Raw genomic sequence first — 27,821 nt, forward strand, 5'->3', positions numbered from 1 at the left:
AGGGGTTGGGGGGCACACAATACAGATAGTCCGGGTAGCCATTTGATGAGTCTTATGGCTTGGGGGTAAAAACTGTTGAGAAGCCTTTTTGTCCTAGACTTGGCACTTCAGTACTGATTGCCATGCGGTAGTAGAGAGAACAGTCTATGACTGGGGTGGCTGGGGTCTTTGACAATTTTTAGGGCCTTCCTCTGACACCATAAAGATCCAGTCCATTTAATAAATTGGAGGCCTCTTACACTTCAATGTTGTGATGCAAAAATTGTAGCAAAATTATTAACGCATATAATTAAAAAGATATTGTCAGATATTATTCATTCTAATTAGACAGGTTTTTGACATGGACGATACATTGGAGATAATATAAGACTACGCATAAGTACTGGTAGAACGCAATGAAAAATCTGGGAAACCAGGCTTGGCATTCATAGCTGACTTTGAAAAGGCCTTAGATAAAGTATGACTGGAGTTTATATATCTATATATATCTCATAAAATGGGTTAAAGTCATGTATAGTAACCCTAGGTCTAAAATAGTAAATAATGGCTGCTTCTCAGAAAGTTTAAAACTGTCAAGAGAAGTGAAACAAGGTTGTCCACTATCAGCATATCTATTTATTATTGCCATCGAAATGTTAGCTGTTAAAATCAGATCCAACAATAATATCAAGGGGTTAGAAATCCAGGGCTTAAAAACAAAGGTGCCATTGTGCACTGATCCACAATTTGCATCCCTCCACAGCCCCATAGAGGCTCTAGATACTTTTTCTAACCTCTCTGGATTAAAACCAAATTATGATAAGTATACTATATTACGTGTTGGATCCCCCAAAAAATATAACTTTTACATTACTGTGTAGTTTACCAGTAAAATGTTCTGACAGGGATGTGGACATACTCGGTATACATATCCCAAAAGAAAGAAATGACCTAACTCCAATACATTTTAATAGAAAGTTAGCAAAAATAGATAAGATCTTTATTTAACACTTTTTTTTGGTTACTTCACGATTCCATATGTGTTATTTCATAGTTTTGATGTCTTCACTATTATTCTACAAATAGTAAAAATAAAGAAAAACCCTGGAATGAGTAGGTGTGTCCAAACTTTTGACTGGTACTATATGTATGTGTGTGCGTGTGTATTTACAAAAACATTATGCACTTACACTGATGGAAGCTACAATCTATCTGCAATATTAAAGCTGATCTACCCCCTATTTTTATTTATTTAAAATAAACAAAGAAATAAGATAAGTTCCGTATGTTTCGAAAACCACATCGTTTCTAAATGTTAAAACAGAGCATTGGGATTGTAGTTCACATGGTCCCACTGGTAAGCAGTGCTTATAGATGAGAACCCTTGGGATAAGGCAGAATTCCTTGGGTTCTTGAGAGCAACTTGTAGACCCACTCTGTTTTAATTGAGCTACATTGCCTGGCCAACCTGCGTGAGAGGACACACACATTGACGCTCTCACCTGCCTACTACAAGACCGCACCTTGCCATAACTCCTCCCCTAACCTGTGTGTGTGTGTGTGTGTGTGTGTGTGTGTGTTGCAGTAGTGTGGGAAAATAGTGACAGCTCTAGTTAGCTCCACCCCCCAGTGAAGCATTGGAACAGAGGGGGAGGGGAGGAATGGAATATGTAATTCTAAACCTGTGGGAGTCTCTTAGAACAGGTACAGAAAGAGAGCGAGAAAGAGAAAGAAGCTCATAGAGAGCAAGAAAAAGAGAGAAGGAGGGACAATCTTTGGAAGTATTTCCTGATTTCCTGGACACAGTGCAGTGGAAGAAGAGTGTTTTTTGCCTGAGGAGTGTTGTTCAGATTCCCCTGTTGTCTATTGTGAGATTCCCAGCCCAGACCTGACAGTGGAATCCTTGGGAAAACTCTCCTGTGAGGAGGGGATGAAGTCGGACAGGGAGGAGGGGAAACCTGGTGAGTGGAGGAGGAGTGGAGTAGTGGAAGAGTGGCTGCTTGTCATCGCTCTCCCTGACTAGTAGCCTTTAGCCAAAAGCTTCAAGTGACACTGACACTGGAATGGAGCTTGTGACTGAGGCTTTTGGTGAGGCCTGGAATTTTGACTGTTTTGAATGGTGGGCTGCAGCGGAGACCTGTGGGACTGTTTTTTTTAAGCACTGTTTGTGCTTTTGTGTTTGTGTATGATTAAAACTCAGAAACAGTGAGTTCACATGTGGGTAAAAATCTCATGTGGGATGTTCAGTCACCTGCCGGCTGCCACTCATTGTCGAACCTTTCAGTAACTTTACCTAGCTATGACCTCACGGCTTGTTGTTGTTTGAACATGGGAGTGAACTATGCCACCCTAGAGCCAACGTCAACACTAAAACAAACTGTAGTTGTGTCAGGCTGACTGACAACAAGGTGTACCTACACCAACTTGGTAGAATATCTTCACATTTTACATGATAAAAAAACGTAGTTTGGATATGGTTGAATGAGTTTTGTCTAATTGCAATTCACCGGCAGAATTCATTGTGGGTTGTTTAGTGAAGGCGTTTCTTTCAGGCAGTGTTTTTTTGTTTTCTAAAGACCTTTTGTCATGGGTTAGTGAATAGGTGACTCAGTGTTGTTCTTGGTTATTTGTACAGCAATGTGTCTGAATTTCTCGTAACAACGGTACATTTGTGTTTGTGCCTGAATCATGAAGGCAGCATTGTTTAAAAAAATTTTTTTTTAACAGTGCTGCATCTAGGGTTATTGAGCTCACATTTCTCTGAGAGTGAATGCGTATTTTACGCTCTGTGTATTTCAGTGTGTGACAGCATTGTCTATAGGTCACGTACATTTTAAACTTTGATGGTTCATGGGTACTGTAGTCCTCAGTGGATGAACGCCTCTGTTTCAGGACTGACCTGGTCAGATCTGCTTACAATCCTCTGATCAATTCCAAACCATGCAGGCCAAAATCAGCTCAGTGCCATCCATATAGGGGCTATCTGCTAACCGGCAGAGCATAGTATTCATTAGCTACTGTACTTGAATCCCCACTGCTTCCACCTGAGGCTGATACTGTTTAGGGTGGCAGTTATAATGGTTATTGGAGTGTCCCAATAGCGTTGCTAGTAGGTTGAGTAACATACTCAGCTGTGCAGTGACAACATATATCTAGTAATTCCTGCTGGTTTAGCCACAGGGTGTGGTCGCTGACACCATTCTTGCCGCCTAAGCAAAACAAACAAACACGTTCAACGGTATTCATTGCTTCCGAGAGCCTAACTTCTATCCAAGGTGTGGCTACATATTAGCAGTTGTGTTTAATTATGAGGCATTCATGCTAACAGTGCCCCAATAGCATCTCACATATTTTTTGAATACTCATCACAAATGTCTCAGATAGGCAATGTAGATCAGTTTTCCCTTTTAAACTCCTCTATCTCAAATCTAGTCCAATCTACTCTAGCTTAGTAAAGTCTAGTTTTAGTACAGTATATGTGAAGGTTGAAAGTCCACACTAGTTGTGACCAGTGTTGGGCTCAATTCCATTTAAATTTAGGAAGTCAACTGAAATTCCAGTTCAATTCCTGAATTGAAATTAAATATTATTTTGGCCGCAACTGTTTTGAACTATGAGTTGACAGCATCTGTGTGAAGAGCTGTCGGATCTTACAGGCATTATGGGGAAATGACAGGTCAAAGTGTCAGGCTCAAGGGCAGGTCACCTCTTCTATGTGTCGTTATTAAAATACCCTCTTTGTGAAAGACAACTCACTGATAAGCTATTCTGTGTCTACCTTTAGTGGTGGTGTCACTTTCAAGAGTAGACCTAGAAGCAAGCATGTCTAGAGCTAAAGCCAGATATTATTGATCTCTGATTGCCTGGGGACATGAGTTCCTGTATGGATAGGTGGTAACTATAAATATAGTTGTACACCACAAAAGCATCATATCGGATGGACTCCTTTTTAACCTATAATAATTGGGTGGGTACTTATATTTGTCCTACTGTAAAACTTAAATTAATAGCCCAGGTGTGTATTTGCTTAAATCACTGGACACAACAGGCGCTTATTTGAGCCAGGCTTCTATTTGAGCCAGGCATATATTTGAGCCAGGCATCTATTTCCTTAATGCACACAGCTTTTGCTCATTTGCATAGTTAATTGTTTAATTCCAGCATTCACTTCCAGCGTTTTTATCAATTTCTTCATTTCCTGCAATGTGTTATCATTTACACACTATGTCACGTTTCTTTTGTTTTAGTATGCCTCAATTTTAAGAGAAAAAAAATTACTTTCTTGACAGAATAATTATTCATCTCTTTGACTGTGCATTTTCGCCAGAAATCTACTGATTTCTTGGGGTCTGTACTTCCAAAGTTGTTGACAGTTTTTATGTGTCACAGCCGTTGAAAGGATGGGACCAAGGTGCAGCGGAGAATGTATTCATCTTGACTTTTAATAGAAAAAATGAACCCTTTACAACAAACAAAAAACGACTAGCAACAGTTCGGTCAGGTTATCAAGAACTAAACAGGAAAATAACTACCCACAAACCCCAACGGAAAAACAGGCTACCTAAGTATGGCTCCCAATCAGCGACAACGATGTACAGCTGTCCCTGATTGAGAGCCATACCAGGCCAAAACAAAGAAATACAAAAACATAGAAAAAAGGACATAGAATGCCCACCCAAATCACACCCTGACCAAACCTAAATAGAGACATAAAAAGGCTCTCTCAGGTCAGGGCATGACAGTACCCCCCCCCCCCCCCCCCCCCCCCAAAGGTGCGGACTCCAGCCGCAAAACCTGAACCTATAGGGGAGGGTCTGAGTGGGCATTTCTCCGCGGTGGCGGCTCTGGAGTGGGACACAGACCCCGCTCCACCACTGGCTCACCCCACTTTGGTGGCACCAATAGAGCGGGGTCCCTTGCCGCGGGCCCCGGAGGGCGACTGGAGGGTGACTCTGGCTGCGCCGGACAGGCGTGCGACTCTGGCTGCGCCGGACAGGCGGGCGACTCTGGCTGCACCGGACTGGCGGGCGACTCTGGCTGCGCCGGACTGGCGGGCGACTCTGGCTGCGCTGGACTGGCGGGCGACTCTGGCTCAGGACGCACCAGGCTGGGGAGACTTGCAGGAGACCTGGCTCTAGGAGCAGGCACAGGACTCACCCGGCTGGAGAGACATGCAGGAGGCCTGGCTCTGGGATCAGCCACAGGACTCACCAGGCTGGGGAGACATGCAGGAGGCCTGGCTCTGGGATCAGCCACAGGACTCACCAGGCTGGGGAGACTTGCAGGAGACCTGGCTCTAGGAGCAGGCACAGGACTCACCCGGCTGGAGAGACATGCAGGAGGCCTGGCTCTGGGAGCAGGCACCGGATACACTGGGCCGTGGAGGCGCACTGGCAGTCTCGAGCGCAGGACTGGCACCACCCGTACTGGCTGGGTGCTCACTTCCCCACGGAAAATGCGGGACGCTGGCACCGAGCACACCGACCTGTGGATGCTCGGCCTTGACACCGTGCGCATCACCCCATAGCACGGGGCCTGACCAGTGAAATGCTCACCACGGTAAGCACGGGGAGATGGCTCAAGCCGCACTGGGTTCTCCATGTCATAGTTGTCAATCACTCAATCTGAAAAGGTGTAGTGGAGAGGGGGATTTGCTCTATGGTGCCTGTATCATTATCTCTTTAAGTGACCGTGCGTGTGTGTGCGTGTGTGCGTGTGTGTGTGTGTGTGTGTTTCACAGCAGGCTGGCCGTGTCCAGTGTGACTGTGTAATTATGAGAGTGGCCTGATCCTGCCTCTGTAATTACATGACTGTCAGTGGAGTGGGTAGATGCAGCAGACCCTCTGTGTGATACTGTGAAGGGCTAAGAGAATGGCCTGCCTTTCTCATGTGATTTAGTAGTTCACATGTGTTTTTATGTAAAGTTCAGGCAACTGGGCAACAGGTTCTCAATACAAAACCAGTTCCTAATATTCCTAATATTTGGTATACTCAGTGTATAATCTACAGCCATTTTATTATTATTAGATAGTTGGACATGTTTTGGTGAAGCAGTGATGGGCAAAATCTAGTCTAAGTATTTTTCATTAGAATGTGTTGAACCGTTTCACATGCCATTCTTGGTTGAACCTTTTCTACTATTCTTTACTGTAAGACAAAGGATACTATTTTAGTGGATAGTCCAGTATCCAACCACCCTTCAATTCTTCCATGTAGTTTTAAAGCAAAAGGCGTTGCTGAACATTGGTTCAACACATTTCTATTACACCAACGAGAAGTATGCCCCCTGCTATTTTCCATTAACTCTACCTTAGTTGACGAAACACAGAGACATAGGGTTTCCCTACCACAATACACCTCTCTGAAAAGGTGACAAAAAACTGAGCAGTGACAGACTTCCTTACTGTGCGGCTTATGCACTAAATTCATTCGCAGGTGTTCTGTGCGTCTGAACTACCAATGTTTTCATCTTTGCTGGAAACAGAAATGGCACTATTCTCATTAAAATAAGAGTTTTCCAGGGATTTCAAGATGCTACTGAGATTATTTTGCCAAGGCTCGGAAAAAATGTATTTGATAGTATATTTTTTTCAAGGCTGGACTTTTCAAAGGCCTGTGAGTGTGAGCAACTAATCACACATTTTTCTGCCAAGAAAGGCTGCTTTATCATTCATGTTTGACGGAAGGTCGACTTGTTGGCACAATTTCCTTTGTTTGTGTGTGTGTGTGCGTGAAGGTGTGCAAACTTAAACATAGCTCTTTGATTAAATATCAAAGGGGACAGAGTTTGCTGCCCTCATGTTTGCCCCAACCTATAAATACACAACTAGCTCTATTAGCCTTTGGCACCAGGAAAAAGGTTGTGTTTCAACAACCCAGAAACATACACACGCACGCATGCATGCTCGCACACACACATTTACATTTTATATAGTGAGAGATAATTTGTGTGACCGAGCAAATGCTATGCCAAATAGCATGAAGGAAACAGTCTTCAGTCATTCATGAGAAGATGATGTGCCCTGACTCTTCTTTCATCCTAGTGTTGGCAAATATTGTTTGCTGGTAGTTGTCTGGTAATGGATGTTACTTCAAGTCCTACAGCTTAGTGAGTAGTTTGTGGGAATTGATGGTATTGAAAGGCGAGCTACAGTCTCTGAACAGGATGCGTGAGTAGGTGTTAGGTGTCTCTAGGGATTGCAATGTGGAGTGCTGTGTTGACAGCATCTTCAACAGACCTATTAGCTCTGTAGGCAAATGAGTGGGTCCATCAATGGGGATGTGCATGGTTTTAAGTAGGCCAGGACTAGGCTTTCAAATGCTTTCATGGCCACAGATGTCAGGGCGACTGGTCTGAAGTTATTGAGTTAGGTTGTTTTGGGTGATTTGGGGACATAAAGAAGGAAGGATACTTTAAAACACTGTGGTACTGTACACTGGCGTAAGGAAGTGTTAAAAATGTCGGTGAACACTGGAGCCAGTTTTTCTGAACAGTGGTGGAGCACAGCTGGGCAAATTGATTCGGCCCTTCTGCTTTCCTTATGTTTTGCTTTTTGAAAACAGTTCTGACCTCATCCTCCTTTATGGTGAATGCTGGTGGGAGGGGAGATACCTGAAGTGGGGGGTTGAGTGTCTGTGCACTTGTTTCCTCAAACCGCACATACAACACATTGAGTTTATCTGGGAGGGGTGCTCATTTGAAGGAGGAAGGTCAGTTTTTTGCAATTTGTCATCTCCTGTAAGCTTTTCCAGACTGATCTGGAGTCATTGGCAGTGAATTGTGCTTCTAGTTTTTTTTGTTGGTTTGTTTTGGCCTTCCTTATTGCAGAGCACAGTTCATATTTGGCTGATTTGAAGTTCATATTTTACGAAGTTATTTTCCATATGTAGTAAAGATAGTTATTTTGAGAAGCAGGGCTTGTTGTTGTCGCATGTCGTTGCAGTTTTTGTGGGAATACACATCTCTATATGGAACCGGATGTATGACATCAGTGTCTATGTACTGATCGAGTGTGGTACATGACGCTCTGAAGGTATCCCTGTGGATGTACTGTGGAGTTGGTACACCAGCGCTGATTAATCATGATACAAATACCACCGTCTATTCCTTTTAGAGAGAATTTGATTGACCTGCTGGCTAGGTAGATGGTCAAAACCGGCAGAGTCCTGAGTGATCGGACATTTGATAATAGCAAGGCAGGCAGAGGGGGCCGGGAGAGTATTCCGGCTCGCTTCCATGTCCGGGTGTATTCCCAGCTGTAGGCAGTGACTGCCCAGGTATGTTGTTAGTCAGTAATTCCACAGGTAACTGAAATATGTTGTGGATGTTGTGGACTCGATTTTTCCCTGATGTTAAGTACACTCAGCAAAAAAAGAAACGTCCCTTTTTCAGGACTCTGTCTTTCAAAGATCATTCGTAAAAATCCAAATAACTTCACAGATCTTCATTGTAAAGGGTTTAAACACTGTTTCCCATGCATGTTCAATGAACCATACTTTACTCCATGTGTAACTCTGTGTTGTTGTATGTTGTCGAACTGCTTTGCTTTATCTTGGCCAGGTCGCAATTGTAAATGAGAACTTGTTCTCAACTTGCCTACCTGGTTAAATAAAGGTGAAATAAATAAATAAATAAATAAATAAAAAACCATAAACAATTAATGAACATGCACCTGTGGAACGGTCGTTAAGACAATAACAGCTTACAGACAGTAGACAATTAAGGTCCAGTTATGAAAACGTAGGACACTAAAGAGGCCTTTCTACTGACTCTGAAAAACACCAAAAGAAAGATGCCCAGGGTCCCTGCTCATCTGCGTGAACATGCCTTAGGCATGCTGCAAGGAGGCATGAGGACTGCAGATGTGGCCAGGGCAATAAATTGCAATGTCCGTACTGTGAGATGCCTAAGACAGCGCTACAGGGAGACAGGACGGACAGCTGATCATCCTCGCAGTGGCAGACCACGTGTAACAACACCTGCACAGGATCGGTACATCCGAACATCACACCTGCGGGACAGGTACAGGATGGCAACAACAACTGACCGAGTTACACCAGGAATGCACAATCCCTCCATCAGTGCTCAGACTGTCCACAATAGGCTGAGAGAGGCTGGACTGAGGGTTTATAGGCCTATTTTAAGGCAGGTCCTCACCAGACATCACCGGCAACAACGTTGCCTATTGGCACAAACCCACTGTCGCTGGACCAGACAGGACTGGCAAAAAGTGCTCTTCACTGATGAGTCGAGGTTTTGTCTCACCAGGGGTGATGGTCGGATTCGCGTTTATCGTCGAAAGAATGAGCGTTACACCGAGGCCTGTACTCTGCAGCGGGATCGATTTGGAGGTGGAGGGTCCATCATGGTCTGGGGCGGTGTGTCACAGCATCATCGGACTGAGCTTGTCATTGCAGGCAATCTCAACGCTGTGCGTTACAGGGAAGACATCGTCCTCCCTCATGTGGTACCCTTCCTGCAGGCTCATCCTGACATGACCCTCCAGCATGACAATGCCACCAGCCATACTGCTCGTTCTGTGTGTGATTTCCTGCAAAACATGAATGTCAGTGTTCTGCCATGGCCAGCGAAGAGCACGGATCTCAATCCCATTGAGCACGTCTGGGACCTGTTGGATCTGAGGGTGAGGGCTAGGGCCATTCCCCCCCAGAAATGTCCTGGAATTTGCAGGTGCCTTGGTGGAAGAGTGGGGTAACATCTCACAGCAATAATTGGCAAATCTGGTGCAGTCTATGAGAAGGAGATGCACTGCAGTACTTAATGCAGCTGGTGGCCATACCAGCTACTGACTGTTACTTTTGATTTTGACCCCCCCTTTGTTCTTGGACACATTATTCAATTTCTGTTAGTCACATGTCTGTGGAACTTGTTCAGTTTGTCTGTTGTTGAATCTTGTTATGTTCATACAAATATTTACACATGTTAAGTTTGCTGAAAATAAACGCAGTTGACAGTGAGAGGATGTTTCTTTTTTTGCTGATTTTAGTTACAAATTACTATATTTGTGTAAACATGTAGACCTCCATACGAATAACACAGACAAAAGTGAGAGACACAGAATCAGAGCTTGTAGAGTGGCAAGGCTCAGTACCGCCATCTGAGATTAGTTTTTCGCTTTCATAGCATATAGAAAATGATCAAGCAGAGCATCAATTTCCTCTTCAAATGACTATTCTACTGCAGCACATTGCCCACTGAAGTAATTATTCCCTGACCCAATACAACCCATTCTCATTCTAGGCACTCTGCCTGGAATAATAATCTGTCAAGAAGAGGAATGAAAAAGAAAACAGTAATGTAGAACTCCTCTCTCACCTTAGCTGTAAAGCAAATACTCATTAGTGCATCCATTTGCCTTCATTGTAAACACAACAGGAAAAGATTGGAGTAATTATTTTCTAAAATTGTATTTTTTTGTCTCTGTAATTTGACTAGAGCGTTTTCTGGCATTGGTGGTATTTTTAGGAGTATCTATACCTGACTAACTGCTAATTCACTGTAGCAGCGATGCAATGCATTCGGAAAGTATTCAGACCCCTTTACTTTTTACACAATATGTTATGTTACAGCCTTATTCTAAAATGGATTAAATAAAAAAAATCCTCATCACTACACACAATAACCCATAATCGCAAACAAAAACTTTTTTTTAGAAATGTTTACAAATGTATTAAAATAATTTAAAAACTGAAATACCTTGTTTACATAAGTATTCAGACCCTTTGCCCTGAGACTCGAAATTGAGCTCAGGTGCATCCTGTTTCCATTGATCAACCTTGAGATCTTTCTACAAGTTGATTGGTGTGGGTTGTTCACCTGTGGTAAATTCAATTGATTGGACATGATTTGGAAAGGCACACACTTGTCTATATAAGGTCCCACAGTTGACAGCGCCTGTAAGAGCAAAAACCAAGCCATGAGGTCGAAGGAATTGTCAGTAGATCTCCGAGACATGATTGTGTTGAGGCACAGATCTGGGGAAGGGTTCCAAAAAATGTCTGCAGCATTGAAGGTCCCCAAGAACACAGTGGCCTCCATCATTCTTAAATGGAAGAAGTTTGGAACAACCAAGACTCTTCCTAGACCTGCCCGCCCAGCCAAACTGAGAAATCTAGAGAAGGGCCTTGGTCAGGGAGGTGACCAAGAACCCAATAGTCACTCTGACTGTGTTAATCTCTGTGGATATGGGAGAACCTTCCAAAAGGCCAACCATCTCTGCAGTACTCCAGCAATCAGGACTTTATGGTAGAGTGGCCAGACGGTAACCACTCCTCAGTAAAAGGCACATGACAGCCCTCTTGGAGTTTGCCAAAAGGCACCTGAAGGAGTCTCAGATCACAAGAAACTCGGTTCTCTGGTCTGATGAAACCAAGATTGGCCTGAATGCCAAGCTTCACGTCTGGAGGAAACCAGGCACCGCTCATCATCTGGCCAATACCATCCCTAATGTGAAGCCCGGTGGTGGCAGCATCATGTGGTGGGGATGTTTTTCAGGGACTGGGAGACTAGTCAGTCTCGAAGGAAAGATCAATGGTGCAAAGTAAGGAGAAATCCTTGATGAAAACCTGCTCTAGAGCGCTGAGGACCTCAGACTGGGACAACGGCCCTAAGCACACAGCCAAGACAAAGCACGTCTCTGAATGTCTTTGAGTGGCCCAGCCAGAGCCCGGACTTGAACCCGATATAACATTTCTGGAGAGACCTGAAATAGCTGTGCAGCGACACTCCCCATCCTCCCTGACAGAGCTTGAGAGGATCTGCAGAGAAGAGTGGGAGAAACTCCCCAAATACAGGTGTGCCAAGCTTGTAGCGTCATACTCAAGACTGTAATCTCTGCCAAAGGTGCTTCAACAAACTAATGAGTAAAGGTTCTGATTTCTTTGCATTGTTGTTATGGGGTATTGTATGCAGATAGATGAGGGGGGGGAAACTATTTAATACAGTGAGGGAAAAAAGTATTTGATCCCCTGCTGATTTTGTACGTTTGCCCACTGACAAATACATGATCAGTCTAGAATTTTAATGGTAGGTTTATTTGAACAGTGAGAGACAGAATAACAACAAAAAAATCCAGAAAAACGCATGTCAAAAATGTTATAAATTGATTTGCATTTTAATGAGGGAAATAAGTATTTGACCCCTCTGCAAAACATGACTTAGGCCTTGGTGGCAAAACCCTTGTTGGCAATCACAGAGGTCAGACGTTTCTTGTAGTTGGCCACCAGGTTTGCACACATCTCAGGAGGGATTTTGTCCCACTCCTCTTTGCAGATCTTCTCCAAGTCATTAAGGTTTCGAGGCTGACGTTTGGCAACTCGAACCTTCAGCTCCCTCCACAGATGTTCTATGGGATTAAGGTCTGGAGACTGGCTATGCCACTCCAGGACCTTAATGTGCTTCTTCTTGAGCCACTCCTTTGTTGCCTTGGCCGTGTGTTTTGGGTCATTGTCATGCTGGAATACCCATCCACGACCCATTTTCAATGCCCTGGCTGAGGGAAGGAGGTTCTCACCCAAGATTTGACGGTACATGGCCCTGTCCATCGTTCCTTTGATGCGGTGAAGTTGTCCTGTCCCCTTAGCAGAAAAACACCCCCAAAGCATAATGTTTCCACCTCCATGTTTGACGGTGGGATGGTGTTCTTGGGGTCATAATCAGCATTCCTCCTCCTCCAAACACGGCGAGTTGAGTTGATGCCAAAGAGCTCCATTTTGGTCTCATCTGACCACAACACTTTCACCCAGTTGTCCTCTGAATCATTCAGATGTTCATTGGCAAACTTCAGACGGACATGTATATGTGCTTTCTTCAGCAGGGGGGACCTTGCGGGCGCTGCAGGATTTCAGTCCTTCACGGCGTAGTGTGTTACCAATTGTTTTCTTGGTGACTATGGTCCCAGCTGCCTTGAGATCATTGACAAGATCCTCCCGTGTAGTTCTGGGCTGATTCCTCACCGTTTTCATGATCATTGCAACTCCACGAGGTGAGATCTTGCATGGTGCCCCAGGCCGAGGGAGATTTGACAGTTCTTTTGTGTCTTCCATTTGCGAATAATCACACCAAATGTTGTCACCTTCTCACCAAGCTGCTTGGCGATGGTCTTGTAGCCCATTCCAGCCTTGTGTAGGTCTACAATCTTTGGTCTTGGCCATGGTGGAGAGTTTGGAATCTGATTGATTGCTTCTGTGGACAGGTATCTTTTATACAGGTAACAAGCTGAGATTAGGAGCACTCCCTTTCAGAGTGTGCTCCTAATCTCAGCTCGTTACCTGTATAAAAGACGCCTGGGAGCCAGCAATCTTTCTAATTGAGAGGGGGTCAAATACTTATTTCCCTCATTAAAATTCAAATCAATTTATACAATTTTTGACATGCGTTTTTCTGGATTTTTTTGTTGTTATTTTGTCTCTCACTGTTCAAATAAACCTACCATTAAAATTATAGACTGATAATTTCTTTGTCAGTGGGAAACGTACAAAATCAGCAGGGGATCAAATACTTTTTTCCCTCACTGTATATTTTAGAATAAGGCTGTAACGTTACAAAATTTGGAAAAAGTCAAGAGGTCTGAATGTTCTTCCAAATGCACTGTACATTCTTCACATTCATTTTTTTTCACCATTTCTTATCACAGCACTGGCAAACCATGGTTAACCAACTCCCTGACCAACATGGCTGACCTTTGTCCCATCATAAGAAGGTTCATGTCCATTGTAGTATTCTAATTCTTAATTCTATAATAGGAGCACAGTCATATTATGGAATCCTCTTTCCCTAATCCCCATGACAACAATGTCACTGTGGTTAAAAAGTAGTTCCAACGTATCAGTCCATCTGTAGGCTCAGAATGACTTTAATCCCAGTGTTTGTGTTGTCACGCTTGTCACAAATGGGAGCTAACTGTGAACAGTGTGGAGGGATTACAGTCGGGAGTGAGGGAGTGAGGGTCGAGACTAGAGAGAATAGGTGCCGGTTGCGCTATAGACCAGGGGTTAATTTGTTATACATTGCAAATAAAAATGTAATGAATAGTGCTGACATGATTCCCTATTGTACCTGAAAGACAATCATATCTGTTCTACACAATACATTTCTATATAAAAGTTCTGGAATGCTACACTTGCACCCCTCTTAATAGTTCATTAGCAATGGTTCACAACGCAGTCCGCCATGCTCAGTTTATCAAAAAGAAACCTTCACTATTTGGGAGTATAAATGACTCCGTGTGTACATATCCTTTCTGCATTCAATTTGTCTTTCTTTAACTAGTCCCTGAGAGAAGAAATGGACGTGCGTACACCACTGAGATGTGTGCTGGCCATGGCCAGTCTGGCTGATACAATCGACAGACAAGATTTGGCTTTTAGGGTGATGCGAGTAGATTTGGTAGGTATGCGATTGGGGAAAATAGCTAATCTTTCCTACTGGACTGTTTATCAGTCACTGTCTGTCACGCTCTTCTCCAAACACACTCCCAAAAGTGCAACCCTCATTGCTCTGGGGACCTGGAGCATGAAATATGCTTGCCTGTGTGGGGCATGTCACATTCCTTTATGTTAGACTGTAGATTTCTCGGGCTAGATGGAGTATTTGCTAGATGGGGCATTGGCCACTAGTCTCTCCTGCTGTGTGTCTGAACTGTGTGTAGTTGCCTACTGTGAGTGTATTGCATTTCTAACCCTGACATACATGATCATCATGCCTGCTAAATTTCAGAGGCATTTCTCACCACGAATTGGCTTTACAGGTTTAACTCTATACCCAGGTTGTGAATGTTATTAGCATCTTCATCATCTCTATGTTTTGACTGTCATCATAGAGTTAAGGTTGTATGTCAGAGTGGGGGTAGTGGTGTAGCCTCTGCAGAAAGCACACTCCAGCTCATCTTATAAATGAGTCCCGACTCCCCCTCATCACTGTCTCCATCAATAAGGAATGTTAGCTGGATTTTTGTAATGGAGTGCCCCCGGAGCTGCGTCCCCTGCACTTTTCATATTCGTCACGCTGGCCGACCCTGTAATGTCCTCAGGCGTCTCCAGCTGATTGTTCTGCTTATGTGAATTGACTAGCTAATCCACAGAGAGGACTCTCCAGACGCAGCAACACTGCATTCATCAGTAGTCAGAGCTCAGCCAGCGAGCGCTATGATCCACAGCCACTGATGGATTCACTATCAATAGCCCGTAAAGATATGTTTGTGCGTGTGTGTGGGGGGGGGGGGGTTGGGGTGTTAGTGTGTGTGTACGTGTGGTCAGTAAGGTCATGATTACTGTGTTATTTAGATTATACAGAACGCTATCTATATCAACCCATACAGCATGATGTTATGTTGTCATTCAGGTAACCCCTTATAAAGCAGCATAAAGCAAATATCAAATACGGTGTATTTGCGGCAGTATGTGACTCTTCCATAAACCTAAACTGAAGTAGACAGACTAGCCGCATCTACCCCTCCTAGACTGGAAGGTCAGCCTTGGGCTAATGCTTACAGCTGACCTACAAAGGGCAACACTGATCAATACCCCATCCAACTTGTGTGTGTGTGTGTGTGTGTGTGTCTTTGTGTGCAAGTCATGTGGGGACATGGTCAAGCAATACCTCCCACCACTACACACCTCTCAGTAACCTTCCCACTCCAGTTGGTTAAATATGGCATTCACAACAATTCCACCTTAAATAGATCTATTTACTTTTTTCTTATAGAGATGACCATAGTTATACAGCTCTATGAGCAATGTGGAGCAGGGCTTTTACTTACAGTTCAAAATGCTAGTGACACATCCATTTGTTTCACATCTTAACCTCTAAGATGAACCTCTTCCGAGAGTCACATCGAGAGTCACATTCACTGGAGCAAGGGCGTGCTTAACGTTCCCACAACTACCAGAGCTAACCAGGCGTTGGTGTGTGTGTTATCCCTATGCAGTCCCACCTTGGAAATTGCAGACATTTCTGTTTGGTTTATTACCAAGGCAGGTAGAATGTATCACCTTGAAAAGGACCCATTGCCTTCTGCATATGTAAAAACCACCACGCTTGAACAAGGACTTTGTCTCAATCTCCCTCTCACTGACCGTGGGTTTGAACACTGACTTTTTAATGTTCTGTGGAATCAATGATAAAATCCATTAAGTATAACTCATTCTCAGGCTGCATTCTGTGGCTGGAGAAGAGCATATGGGATGGGAGAAATGTGACTGTGTTGTGAGTGTGCAGTATTCTGGTGTGTTCGCTACCCATTGGCACAATGGCACAACCATGGAGACAGAGGCTCAATTCCAAATCAATCTCTTGGCCCTATCCCTAAACCCTTGACTTCTCCTCATATATCTCTTGGATAGGTATCAACAATGTGGTATTAGTCCTTGCCAGGCCTTTCAGATCTGCTTGAGTCAATAGGGGCCTAGGGATAGAGAGCGAGGGATTGGTTTGGAGTTAGGCCGGAGACAGAACCTGTCATGGCCATCTAGGTTTAATTGACATACCCACAGCACAGTGCAACTGTCTTCTTCAAGTCTTCAGGCATAATCAGTGATGAGACAGAGATGAAGTTCACGAGGGAGGCCATGGCTCAGTCTATTGTTGTCTGGGAGCCCTAGGGGGTAAAATATTTGCTAATACTTTACTTGAAGTGTTGTAAAGGTTTCCTTTCAATAAAAATGCTTTATTCATCTTTTGAATTAACTTTTTCTTCTTGTATAATATGGTAATGAATAAGTAAATGATTTAATGATAGAACTCATAAGACTATATTTGGAATATAACAACTTCTTAATTAAAGAGGTGGTTGAGACAGGTTAAGCTTTACTCAGCAAGATTATCTCTTAATGATTTTACCAAGCCCATCTGTTTGAATTTGATATTCAAGCACTGCATTGCCATAGCTCGACTGCTGCCAAGTCCAAAACAAATAGGAGGAAGTAGGCTGTTACCTCCTGTCAAGAATGTACTTGCCGCTCGCCGCATTCCTGACCCGGACTATTCTTTCATTCCCCTTTTGATTCAATACATTCCTCTTTTGGGTAGTTCTATTGTTCTTCCTGGCTCTCATACAATGGTTCTTGCATTGAGCGCCTTGGATAAGGCTTAGCCTTCTCAATCTCAGAGGAGGAATGTTTAGGAGCCCTGTTAGCGAACCCTTCCATAAACACTGCATCTTTTCCTGTTATTCACTGTCACATTCTTTAGAAGACTCATTTGTTTTGAAGGAATGATCTCTTGGCACTGTAGCTGTCATGGTGGCTTTGTCACGCTGGTATAAAGGATTCAGGAGACAGGCACAGGAATGCGTAATAGGGTTTTTATTTCTCCCAAATTATGACGTGCCGAGGAAAAGGCATGGGGACGAAGACCAAACAAACACGTACACAACACACAGGGTTGAAACTCAAAACAAAAGAGCGAGGAGTGCCTTGAATAAATAACACACACGCACAATGATTAACGCACGGGATGAGACCCGTAATCATCTGCGCAATCCACAAGGGCACGAAACCCCAAGCACACAGCACAGTTACTCACACACACCAACACACATAGTAACAATAATTGACAAGACCATGGAAACCAAAGAGCACATAGATAGATACAAATACTAATCAGTGGGAATAGGGGACAGGTGTGCGTGATGAAAGTTCCGGAGGGATCCATGACAGGATTGTCCGTTTATGGTCGTATTGCTGCAAAGAAACAACTTCTAAAGGACACCAATAAGAAGAAGAGACTTGCTCGGGCCAGGAAACACGAGCAATGACATTAGACCGGTGGAAATCTGTCCTTTGCTCTGATGAGTCCAAATTTGAGATTTTTAGTTCCAACCTCTGTGTCTTTGTGAGACGCAGAGTAGGTGAACAGATGATCTCCGCATGTGTGGTTCCCACCGTGAAGCATGGAGGAGGAGGTGTGATGGTGCAGGGTGCTGGTGATACTGTCTGTGATTTATTTAGAATTCAAGACACACTTAACCAGCATGACTACCACAGCATTCTGCAGCGATACGCCATCCCATCTAGTTTGCGCTCAGTGGGACTATCATTGGTTTTTCAACAGGACAATAACCCAACACACCTCCAGGCTGTGTAAGGGCTATTTGACCAAGAAGGAGAGTGATGGAGTGCTGCATCATATGAATTGGCCTCTACAATCACCCGACCTCAACCCAATTGAGATGTTTGGGATGAGTTGGGTTGGACCGGCATGTGAAGAAAAAGCATCCAACAAGTGCTCAGAATGTGGGAACTCCTTCAAGACTGTTGGAAATGCATTTTAGGTGAAGCTGGTTGACAATGTCAAGAGTGTGCAGAGCTGTCATCAAGGCAAAGGGTGGCTACTTTGAAGAATCTAAAATCTAAAATATATTTATTATTTAACACTTCTTTTTAAAAAAAATTTTAACACATGATTCCATATGTGTTATTTCATAGTTTTGATGTCTTCACCATTATTCTACAATGTAAAAATATAGAAAACCCCTTGAGTGAGTAGGTGTGTCCAAACTTTTGACTGGTACTGTATACAGTGCATTCGGAAAGTATTCATACCCTTTGACTTATTCCACATTTTGTTAGAGACTTGTCCGAAGCAACACTTGCATTGTCTTGGCTGTGTGCTTAGGGTCATTGTCCTGTTGGAAGGTGAACCTTTGCCCCAGTCTGATTTCTGAGCGCTCTGGAGCAGGTTTTTATCAAAGATCTCTCTGTTCTTTTCTCCGTTCATCTTTCCCCTGATTCTGACTAGTTTCCCAGTCCCTGCTGCTGAAAACCCTCCCCACAACATGATGCTGCCACAACCATACTTATTGGCCAGGTGATGAGTGGTGCCTGGTTTCCTTCAGACGTGAAGCTTGGCATTCAGGCTGAAGAGTTCAATCTTGGATTCATCAGACCAGAGAATATTGTATTTCATGGTCTGAGAGTCCTTTAGGTTGATTGATTGATCGAATTTTTGATTGATCGAATTCTTTTAAATACATAAGGGCACTCCAGCCGGTGACACCTCCACATACAATTAAGAAAATCATCAAGGATAACACATTACATCTGAAAAGCTTATTTCCACTTTGGTCCTTTTGGCAAACTCCAAGTGGGCTGTCATGTGCCTTTTACTGAGGAGTGGCTTCCGTCTGGCCACTCTACCATAAAGGCTTGATTTGTAAAGTGCTGCAGAGATGGTTGTCCTTCTGGAATGTTCTCCCATCTTCACAGAGGAACTCTGGAGCTCTGTCAAAGTGACCATCGGGTTCTTGGTCACCTCCCTGACCATGGCTCTTTTCTCTCGATTACTCAGTTTGGCTGGGCGACCAGCTCTAGGAAGAGTCTTAGTGGTTCCAATCTTTTTCCATTTAAGAATGATTGAGGCCCCTGTGTTCTTGGGGACCTTCGATGCTGCAGAAATATTTTGGTACCCTTCCCCAGATCTGTGCCTCGACACAATCCTGTCTCGGAGCTCTACTGAAAATTCCTTCGACCTCATGGCTTGGTTTTTGCTCTGACATGCAATATTAACTGTGGGACCTTATATAGACAGGTGTGTGCCTTTCCAAATCATGTCTAATCAATTGAATTTACCACAGGTGGACTCCAATCAACTTATAGAAACATCTCAAGGATGATCAATGAAAACAGAATGTTTGGACTTGAGCTCAATTTTGAGTCTCATAGCAAAGGGTCTGAATACCTATGTAAATACGTTATTTAAAAAAAAAAAAATTAAACCTGTTTTCACTTTGTCGTTATGGGTTATAGTGTGTAGATTTATGTTTTATTTAATCAATTTTAGAATAAGATTGTAACATAACAATGTGGAAAAGTGAATGGGTCTGAATACTATCCGAATGCACTGTATATCCTGTATATACATTGTCTACTAATATTGTACAATCTGTGTATTGCTTCATTGTCCTGGGCTATTGTTTGTTTGAGTTCAAGAAGAGATTCATCTCAGTTTGTCAGTGTTAAAGTAGCCACTCATTTCGGTCATTTGTGTGGTATTAAAACAACACAGCCCCGGGGCCTATGATTTCTTAATCTGGGCCTGTCAATTTATATAGACTTGCTTTGGTCAAAGGGGATGCCATGATAAGAGAAGGGAAGTACTTGTGACTAAACTGAACTACTGGTTGTTAGAACCAAATGCGTCAGTACTAGCTGTGCTGATTTATTGGCCTCCTAAGCTCTACTCTGACCTTCTTTCTAAACTATCTGAGCTACTAATACACCTGAGCCCCTTGTGCCCTGCTATGCTAGTGCTTGGTGATTTCAACATACATGTCGACTCCCCTGACTGCACTCTCTACTCTCCTGGCTGATGTCCTGGACTCCAACTTTGGACTCCAACAGCATGTGGACTTTTCCACCCACAACAAAGACCATACTCTGGACCTGATCTGTACTACAGGGGTGGATCTGGCCAAACTGGATGGAAATGAGTCAGGGCTGTCCAACCACAAATTCATCACCTTCATCCTAGTTATTCCTGTACCCAACGCAGCCCTAGAAACACCCCATTCATTTAGGAGTCTCAAAACTATAAACACAACCCAGCTTACTGAATCCATCTCCAACCTGCCTGTTACTGACTCTGTGGCTCAATACAACACTGCCTTGGCCTCCACACTGGATGAAGTTGCTCCTTTGAATACCTGCCTGGTGTCTTTCGCCAAATCTTCTCCCTGATACACTGAGCTACTCTCTCGCAAATCAACTGGCCGTTGTCTAGAACGACAGTATAAAAAGACTAAGCTAACAGTACATGTGCAGATGTATGACAAACATAAGAAAGACCACAAAGAGCCCTTAAATGCAGCTCGGACATCTTATTACTCCTAACTGATCAGCAATGGCAGTGGTAACTACCGGGTGCTGTTCTCTACTGTGAGCAAGCTCCCTCAACTCGTGAACAACTCTGCAACCTCAGCCTCCCCAGAAAGGTGCAATCAATACCTTTGCTTCTTCCAACGCAACATTGAAAACATCAATAACACTATCCTGTCCTCTCCAGCCCCTGTAGGTGATCTGCCCAGTACTACGGTCCCGCACCTTCACCACAGTCACTGCAGCTGATGTAACCAAGCTGGTTCGGACAATTAGGCCCACCACTTGCTCACTTGACTCTATCCCCACCTCCTGAGTCAAGACCTGCTTCCCTGCTCTGGAGTCTTTCTTCACGGAAATCATCAACAAGTCTCTCACCACTTGATGTGTCCTCAACTCAAACTGACCGCAGTCACACCCGTACTTAAAAAGCCTGGATAGACACAGCACAGAGAATGCCTTGGTAAAGGTCACCAATGACTTCCTTATGAATGCCAAATCGGGGGCTGCCAGCATCCTCATACTGCTGGACCTCAGCATAGCATTTGGCACAGCCACTGCATGGAGATGCTCCTCGGCCTGTCAGACACTGTCCTGGACTTATCGCACTGATTGCTCCTAGTTTGTAGCTCTCAGCCCTAGCAGGTCAGACACAGGGGTGGTCTGCCTGGGGGTCCCTCAAGGCTCGGGCCTAGGACCACTACTGTTTTGTATCTACATGCTACCACTGGGAAACATCTTGAGGGAACACAGACTGGGCTTTTACCTTTATGCTGACGACACTCAGCTGTATGTCTCCACAAACACTGACACTGCCAATGCACTCCTGGTCAGTTGCCTGCAGGACTTCAAAGTGTGGATGAAGCTGAGTTTCCTGCAGATAAACTACAAAAAGACTGGTCTTCCTGATAGGCAATCGCTCCATTATTAACCTCTACAGGATCGGTCCCCCCAACGCGGGATGGTTGAGCTAACGTAGGCTGATGTGATTAGCATGAGGTTGTAAGTAACAAGAACATTTCCCAGGACATAGACATTTCTGATATAGGCAGAAAGCTTACATTCTTGTTAATCTAGCTGCATTGTCCAATTTAGTGTAGCTATTACAGTGAAATAATACCATGCTATTGTTTGAACACAGTGCACAGTTATGAACTTGAAAATGTATTAATAAACCAATTAGACACATTTGGGCAATCTTGATACATTTTTAACAGAAATGCGATGGTTCACTGAATCAGTCTAAACCTTTACACATACACTGCTGCCATCTAGTGGCCAAAATCTAAATTGCACCTAACCTGGAATAGTACATTATAGCCTTTCTCTTGCATTTCAAAGATAATACAAAGAAAAACTTTTTTTCACATGATCTTTTACCAGATCTAATGTGTTATATTCTCTAACATTAATTTCACATTTCCACAAACTTCAAAGTGTTTCCTTTCAAATGGTATCAAGAATATGCATATCCTTTCTTCAGATCCTGAGCTACAGGCAGTTAGATTTGGGTATGTAATTTTAGGCGAAAATTGAATGAAAGGGACCGATCCTAATTAACAACATCAGCTGCTACAGCCTCAATATTGATGGTGTCAAGGTCCTCCCTTCCAGTGGGGTGCGCAACCTGGCAATCCTCGCAACCTGACGCAAAGGTTTTCTCGGGAACGGGCACAAATCCCGTCATTTGCGTGAAGAAAAAACAGTGAAAAAGGGGGAGCAGGTCAGGCTCCCATCTGAGAATTTGTTGGCAAGAGAGTAAACCTCCAATACCATCTGTTCTATTGGCCAACGTGCAATCATTGGAATACAAAATGGCCGATATGTGATCAAGACTATCCTACCAATGGGACATTAAAAACTGTAATATCTTATGTTTCACCGAGATGTTGCTGAACGACGACACGGATAATATAAAGCTGGCGGGATTTTCCATGCATCGACAGGACAGAGAAGCTACACCTGGTAACATGAGGGGCAGGGGGGTGTCTATTTGTCAATAACAGCTGGTGCGTGATGTCTAATATTAAAGAACTCTCGAGGTATTGCTCATCTGAGGTGGAGTACCTTATGATAAGCTGTAGACCACACTATCTACCAAGAGAGTTGTCATCTATGTTATTCGTAGCCATCTATTTACCAGCACAAACCGATGGTGGCACTAAGACCTCACTCAACAAGCTGTATAAGACCATAAGCAAACAAGAAAATGCTCATCCAGAAGCGGTGCTCCTAGTGGTCGGGGACTTTAACTTCTCTGGGCAAGGTGGGACGTGGCCGTTTCACACTATTCAACAGCCAGTGGAATAGTATGGCGCGAAATACAAAACAGCAAAAATATCATAATTTCAATTTCTCAAACATACGACTATTTTACACCATTTTAAAGATACACTTCTCCTTAATGTAACCACATTGTCCGATTTCAAAAAGGCTTTACAGCGAAAGCAAAACATTAGATTATGTTAGGAGAGTACATAGACAAAAATAACCACACAGCCATTTTCCAAGCAAGGAGATATCAAATCAAATCAAATCAAATTTATTTATATAGCCCTTCGTACATCAGCTGAAATCTCAAAGTGCTGTACAGAAACCCAGCCTAAAACCCCAAACAGCAAGCAATGCATGTGAAAGAAGCACGGTGGCTGGGAAAAACTCCCTAGGAAAAACTCCTGAGAAAGGCCAAAAACCTAGGAAGAAACCTAGAGAGGAACCAGGCTATGAGGGGTGGCCAGTCCTCTTCTGGCTGTGCCGGGTGGATATTATAACAGAACATGGTCAAGATGTTAAAATGTTCGTAAATGACCAGCATGGTCAAATAATAATAATCATAGTAATTGTCGAGGGTGCAACAAGCACGTCCGGTGAACAGGTCAGGGTTCCGTAGCCGCAGGCAGAACAGTTGAAACTGGAGCAGCAGCATGGCCAGGTGGACTGGGGACAGCAAGGAGTCATCATGCCAGGTAGTCCTAGGGCTCAGGTCCTCCGAGAGAAAGAAAGAAAGAAAGAGAGAATTAGAGAGAGCATATTTACATTCACACAGGACACCGGATAAGACAAGAGAATACTCCAGATGTAACAGACTGACCCTAGCCCCCCGACACATAAACTACTGCAGCATAAATACTGGAGGCTGAGACAGGAGGGATCAGAAGACACTGTGGCCCCATCCGATGATACCCCCGGACAGGGCCAAACAGGCAGGATATAACCCCACCCACTTTGCCAAAGCACAGCCCCCACACCACTAGAGGGATATCTACAACCACCAACTTACCGTCCGAAGACAAGGCCGAGTATAGCCCACAAAGATGTCCGCCACGGCACAACCCAAGGGGGGGGCGCCAACCCAGACAGGAAGACCACGTCAGTGGCTCAACCTACTCAAGTGACGCACCCCTCCCATGGACGGCATGGAAGAACACCAGTAAGTCAGTGACTCAGCCCCTGTAAAAGGGTTAGAGGCAGAGAATCCCAGTGGGAAGAGGGGAACCGACAAGGCAGAGACAGCAAGGGCGGTTCGTTGCTCCAGCCTTTCCGTTCACCTTCACACTCCTGGGCCAGACTATACTTAATCATAGGACCTACTGAAGAGATAAGTCTTCAGTAAAGACTTAAAGGTTGAGACTGAGTCTGCGTCTCTCACATGGGTAGGCAGACCATTCCATAAAAATGGAGCTCTATAGGAGAAAGCCCTACCTCCAGCCGTTTGCTTAGAAATTCTAGGGACAATTAGGAGGCCTGCGTCTTGTGACCGTAGCGTACGTGTAGGTATGTACGGCAGGACCAAATCGGAAAGATAGGTAGGAGCAAGCCCATGTAATGCTTTGTAGGTTAGCAGTAAAACCTTGAAATCAGCCCTTGCCTTAACAGGAAGCCAGTGTAGGGAAGCTAGCACTGGAGTAATATGATCAAATTTTTTGGTTCTAGTCAGGATTCTAGCAGCCGTATTTAGCACTAACTGAAGTTTGTTTAGTGCTTTATCCGGGTAGCCGGAAAGTAGAGCATTGCAGTAGTCGAGCCTAGAAGTAACAAAAGCATGGATTAATTTTTCTGCGTCATTTTTGGACAGAAAGTTTCTGATTTTTGCAATGTTACGTAGATGGAAAAAAGCTGTCCTTGAAGCAGTCTTGATATGTTCTTCAAAAGAGAGATCAGGGTCCAGAGTAACGCCGAGGTCCTTCACAGTTTTATTTGAGACGACTGTACAACCATCCAGATTAATTGTCAGATTCAACAGAAGATCTCTTTGTTTCTTGGGACCTAGGACAAGCATCTCTGTTTTGTCCGAGTTTAAAAGTAGAAAATTTGCAGCCATCCACTTCCTTATGTCTGAAACACAGGCTTCTAGCGAGAGCAATTTTGGGGCTTCACCATGTTTCATTGAAATGTACAGCTGTGTGTCGTCCGCATAGCAGTGAAATTTAACATTATGTTTTCGAATGACATCCCCAAGAGGTAAAATATATAGTGAAAACAATAGTGGTCCTAGAACGGAACCTTGAGGAACACCGAAATTTACAATTGATTTGTCAGAGGACGAACCATTCACAGAGACAAACTGATATCTTTCCGACAGATATGGCACAATAACCCAAAACACAGCTAAATGAAGCACTAACCTTTGACGATCTTCATCAGATGACACTCCTAGGACATCATGTTACACAATACATGTATGTTTTGATCGATAAAGTTCATATTTATATCCAAAAACAGCATTTTACCTTGGCGCGTGATGTTCAGAAAATGTTTCCCACCAAAACCTCCGGTGAATGAGCACATCAATTTACAAAAATACTCATCATAAACGTTGACAAAATACATTACAATTATTTTAAGAATTATAGATACAGTACTCCTTTATGCAACCGCTGTGTCAGATTTTAAAATAGCTTTTCGGCGAAAGCACATGTTTCAATATTCTGAGTACATAGCTCGCCATCAAAGCAAACTATACAGACACCCGCCAAGTTCTGGGGTCACCTAAACTCAGAATTAGTATTATAAATATTCTCTTACCTTTGCTGATGTTCATCAGAATGCACTCCCAGGACTGCTACTTCCACAAGAAATGTTGTTTTTGTTCGAAATAATCCATATTTATGTCCAAATACCTCCGTTTTGTTCGTGCGTTCAGGTCACTATCCAAAGGCATAACGCGCGAGCGCAATTTGAGACACAACAAGTCAAAATGTTCCATTACCGTTCTTAGAAGCATGTCAAACGTTGTTTATGATCAATCTTTATGGTATTTTTAATGTAAAAATGCGATAATATTCCAACCGGACACAGGAAGCTGTTGCGTGTGAAAAACACAGCAGCGTTGCAGTTCCTGGCACCTACTACCATACCCCATTCAAAGTTAACTAGGTGTCTGATAGCTGTTGTGCAGTGACGTCACCTTGAGACCTATAAGTACCATTGCACCAGAGCCACAAAAGGCTTTTCTGGTCTGAGGTATTGACGATGCTTCTTGAGTGGCATTGTGTTGGTGTGCAAAGGGGTTGTGAGGTTGCGCCCAGATTGGGATGGAATTTCCACTCTGCTACACCTTAGCATCTCGTTCCCCACTCAATGAGTCAGCAGAACGAGAACTCTACAGGGACATGGAGCACATTAATTGATTTTGTCTCCCCAATTGAACCCCCCTCCCCATCTCCCTCTTTCACTCAGTCTGAAGAGGGAAAAACAATCAAAAAATGCACCCCCCTCTAGACAGTTGCTGTCATTCCCTATCAATTTAGACCTCAGTTTCCATTCCCTCCAAGTCCAATTTCAGCAGCCTCGTGGCCGCCAGACATTGACAAATCAAATCAAGTAAGATGTTATTTGTCACATGCTTCGTAAACAACAGGTGTAGACTAACAGGGAAATGCTTACTTACAGGCCCTTCCCAACAATGCAGAGATAAAATCTAAAAATTATACAAAACAATTATAACACGAGGAATAAATGCACAATGAGTAACAATAACTTGGCTATATACACAGGGTACCAGTACCGTGTTGATGAGCAGTTTTATGAGGTCATTTATGTAGATACAGTGCCTCGAAAGTATTCACACCCTTTTTTCCACATTTTGTTGTGTTAAAGCCTGACTTTTTTGTCACTGATTTACAAACAATACCCGATAATATCGAAGTCTAATTATGTTTTCAAATTTTTTACAAATTTAATTAAAAAGCAAAACCTGAAATGTCTTGAGTAACTAAGTACTCAACCCCTTTATTATAGCAAGCCTAAAAGTTCAGGAGTACAAATTTGCTTAAGTCACATAATAAGTTGCATGGTCTCTGTGTGAAATAATAGTGTTTAACATGATTTTTTTATGACTACAGTACCTCATCTCTGTACCCCACACATACATTTATCTGGAAGGTTCCTCAGTCAAGCAGTGAATTTCAAACACAGATTCAACCACAAAGACCAGGGAGGTTTTCCATTGCCTCGCAAAAAAGGGCACCTAAAAACAGACATTGAATATGCCTTTGAGCATGGTGAAGTTATTAATTACACTTTGAATACATCCAGTCACTACAAAGGTACAGGCATCCTTCCTAACTCAGTTTCCAGAGAGGAAGGGAAACCGCTCAGTGATTTCATCATAAAGTGACTGTTTTAAACAGTTACAGAGTTGAATGGCTGTGATTGGAGAAAACTGAGGATGGATCAACAACATTGTAGTTACTCCACAATACTAACCTAAATGACAGAGTGAAAAGAAGGAAGCTTGTACAGCAAAACAAATTCTCCAAGGCACTAAAGTAAAACTGCAAAAAATGGCAAATCCTACACAAAACATCTGTGAATACCACTCTTCATATTTTCAAGCATGGTGGTGGCTGCATAATGTTATGGGTATGCTTGCCATCGGCAAGGGAGTTTTATGATAAAAAGAAACAGAATTGAGCTAAGCACAGGCAAAATCCTAGAGGAAAACCTGGTTGTCTGCTTTCCAACAGACATTGGGAGACCAATTTACCTTTCAGCAGGACAATAATCTA

General features: G+C 43.4%; 1 protein-coding gene across 5 annotated transcripts in view; it reads left to right on the top strand.

Moving 5' to 3' along the window:
• Positions 1-27,821, top strand: part of LOC115166051 (kazrin) — a 213,488-nt gene that overhangs the window by 140,541 nt on the left and 45,126 nt on the right. Inside the window, exon 1 of one of the 5 annotated variants that reach the window (XM_029719686.1) lies at positions 1,533-1,940. The exons of the other annotated variants lie outside the window; for them this stretch is intronic. Within the exon in view, the coding sequence (XP_029575546.1) occupies positions 1,910-1,940 (31 nt within the window). The 5' untranslated portion in view covers positions 1,533-1,909. Of the gene's footprint in view, positions 1-1,532; positions 1,941-27,821 lie in introns of those variants that run through there. 5 annotated transcript variants of the gene reach the window in all.

This window comes from Salmo trutta, chromosome 28 (assembly GCF_901001165.1).
Source record: "Salmo trutta chromosome 28, fSalTru1.1, whole genome shotgun sequence".
NCBI classification, from domain to species: domain Eukaryota; kingdom Metazoa; phylum Chordata; class Actinopteri; order Salmoniformes; family Salmonidae; genus Salmo; species Salmo trutta.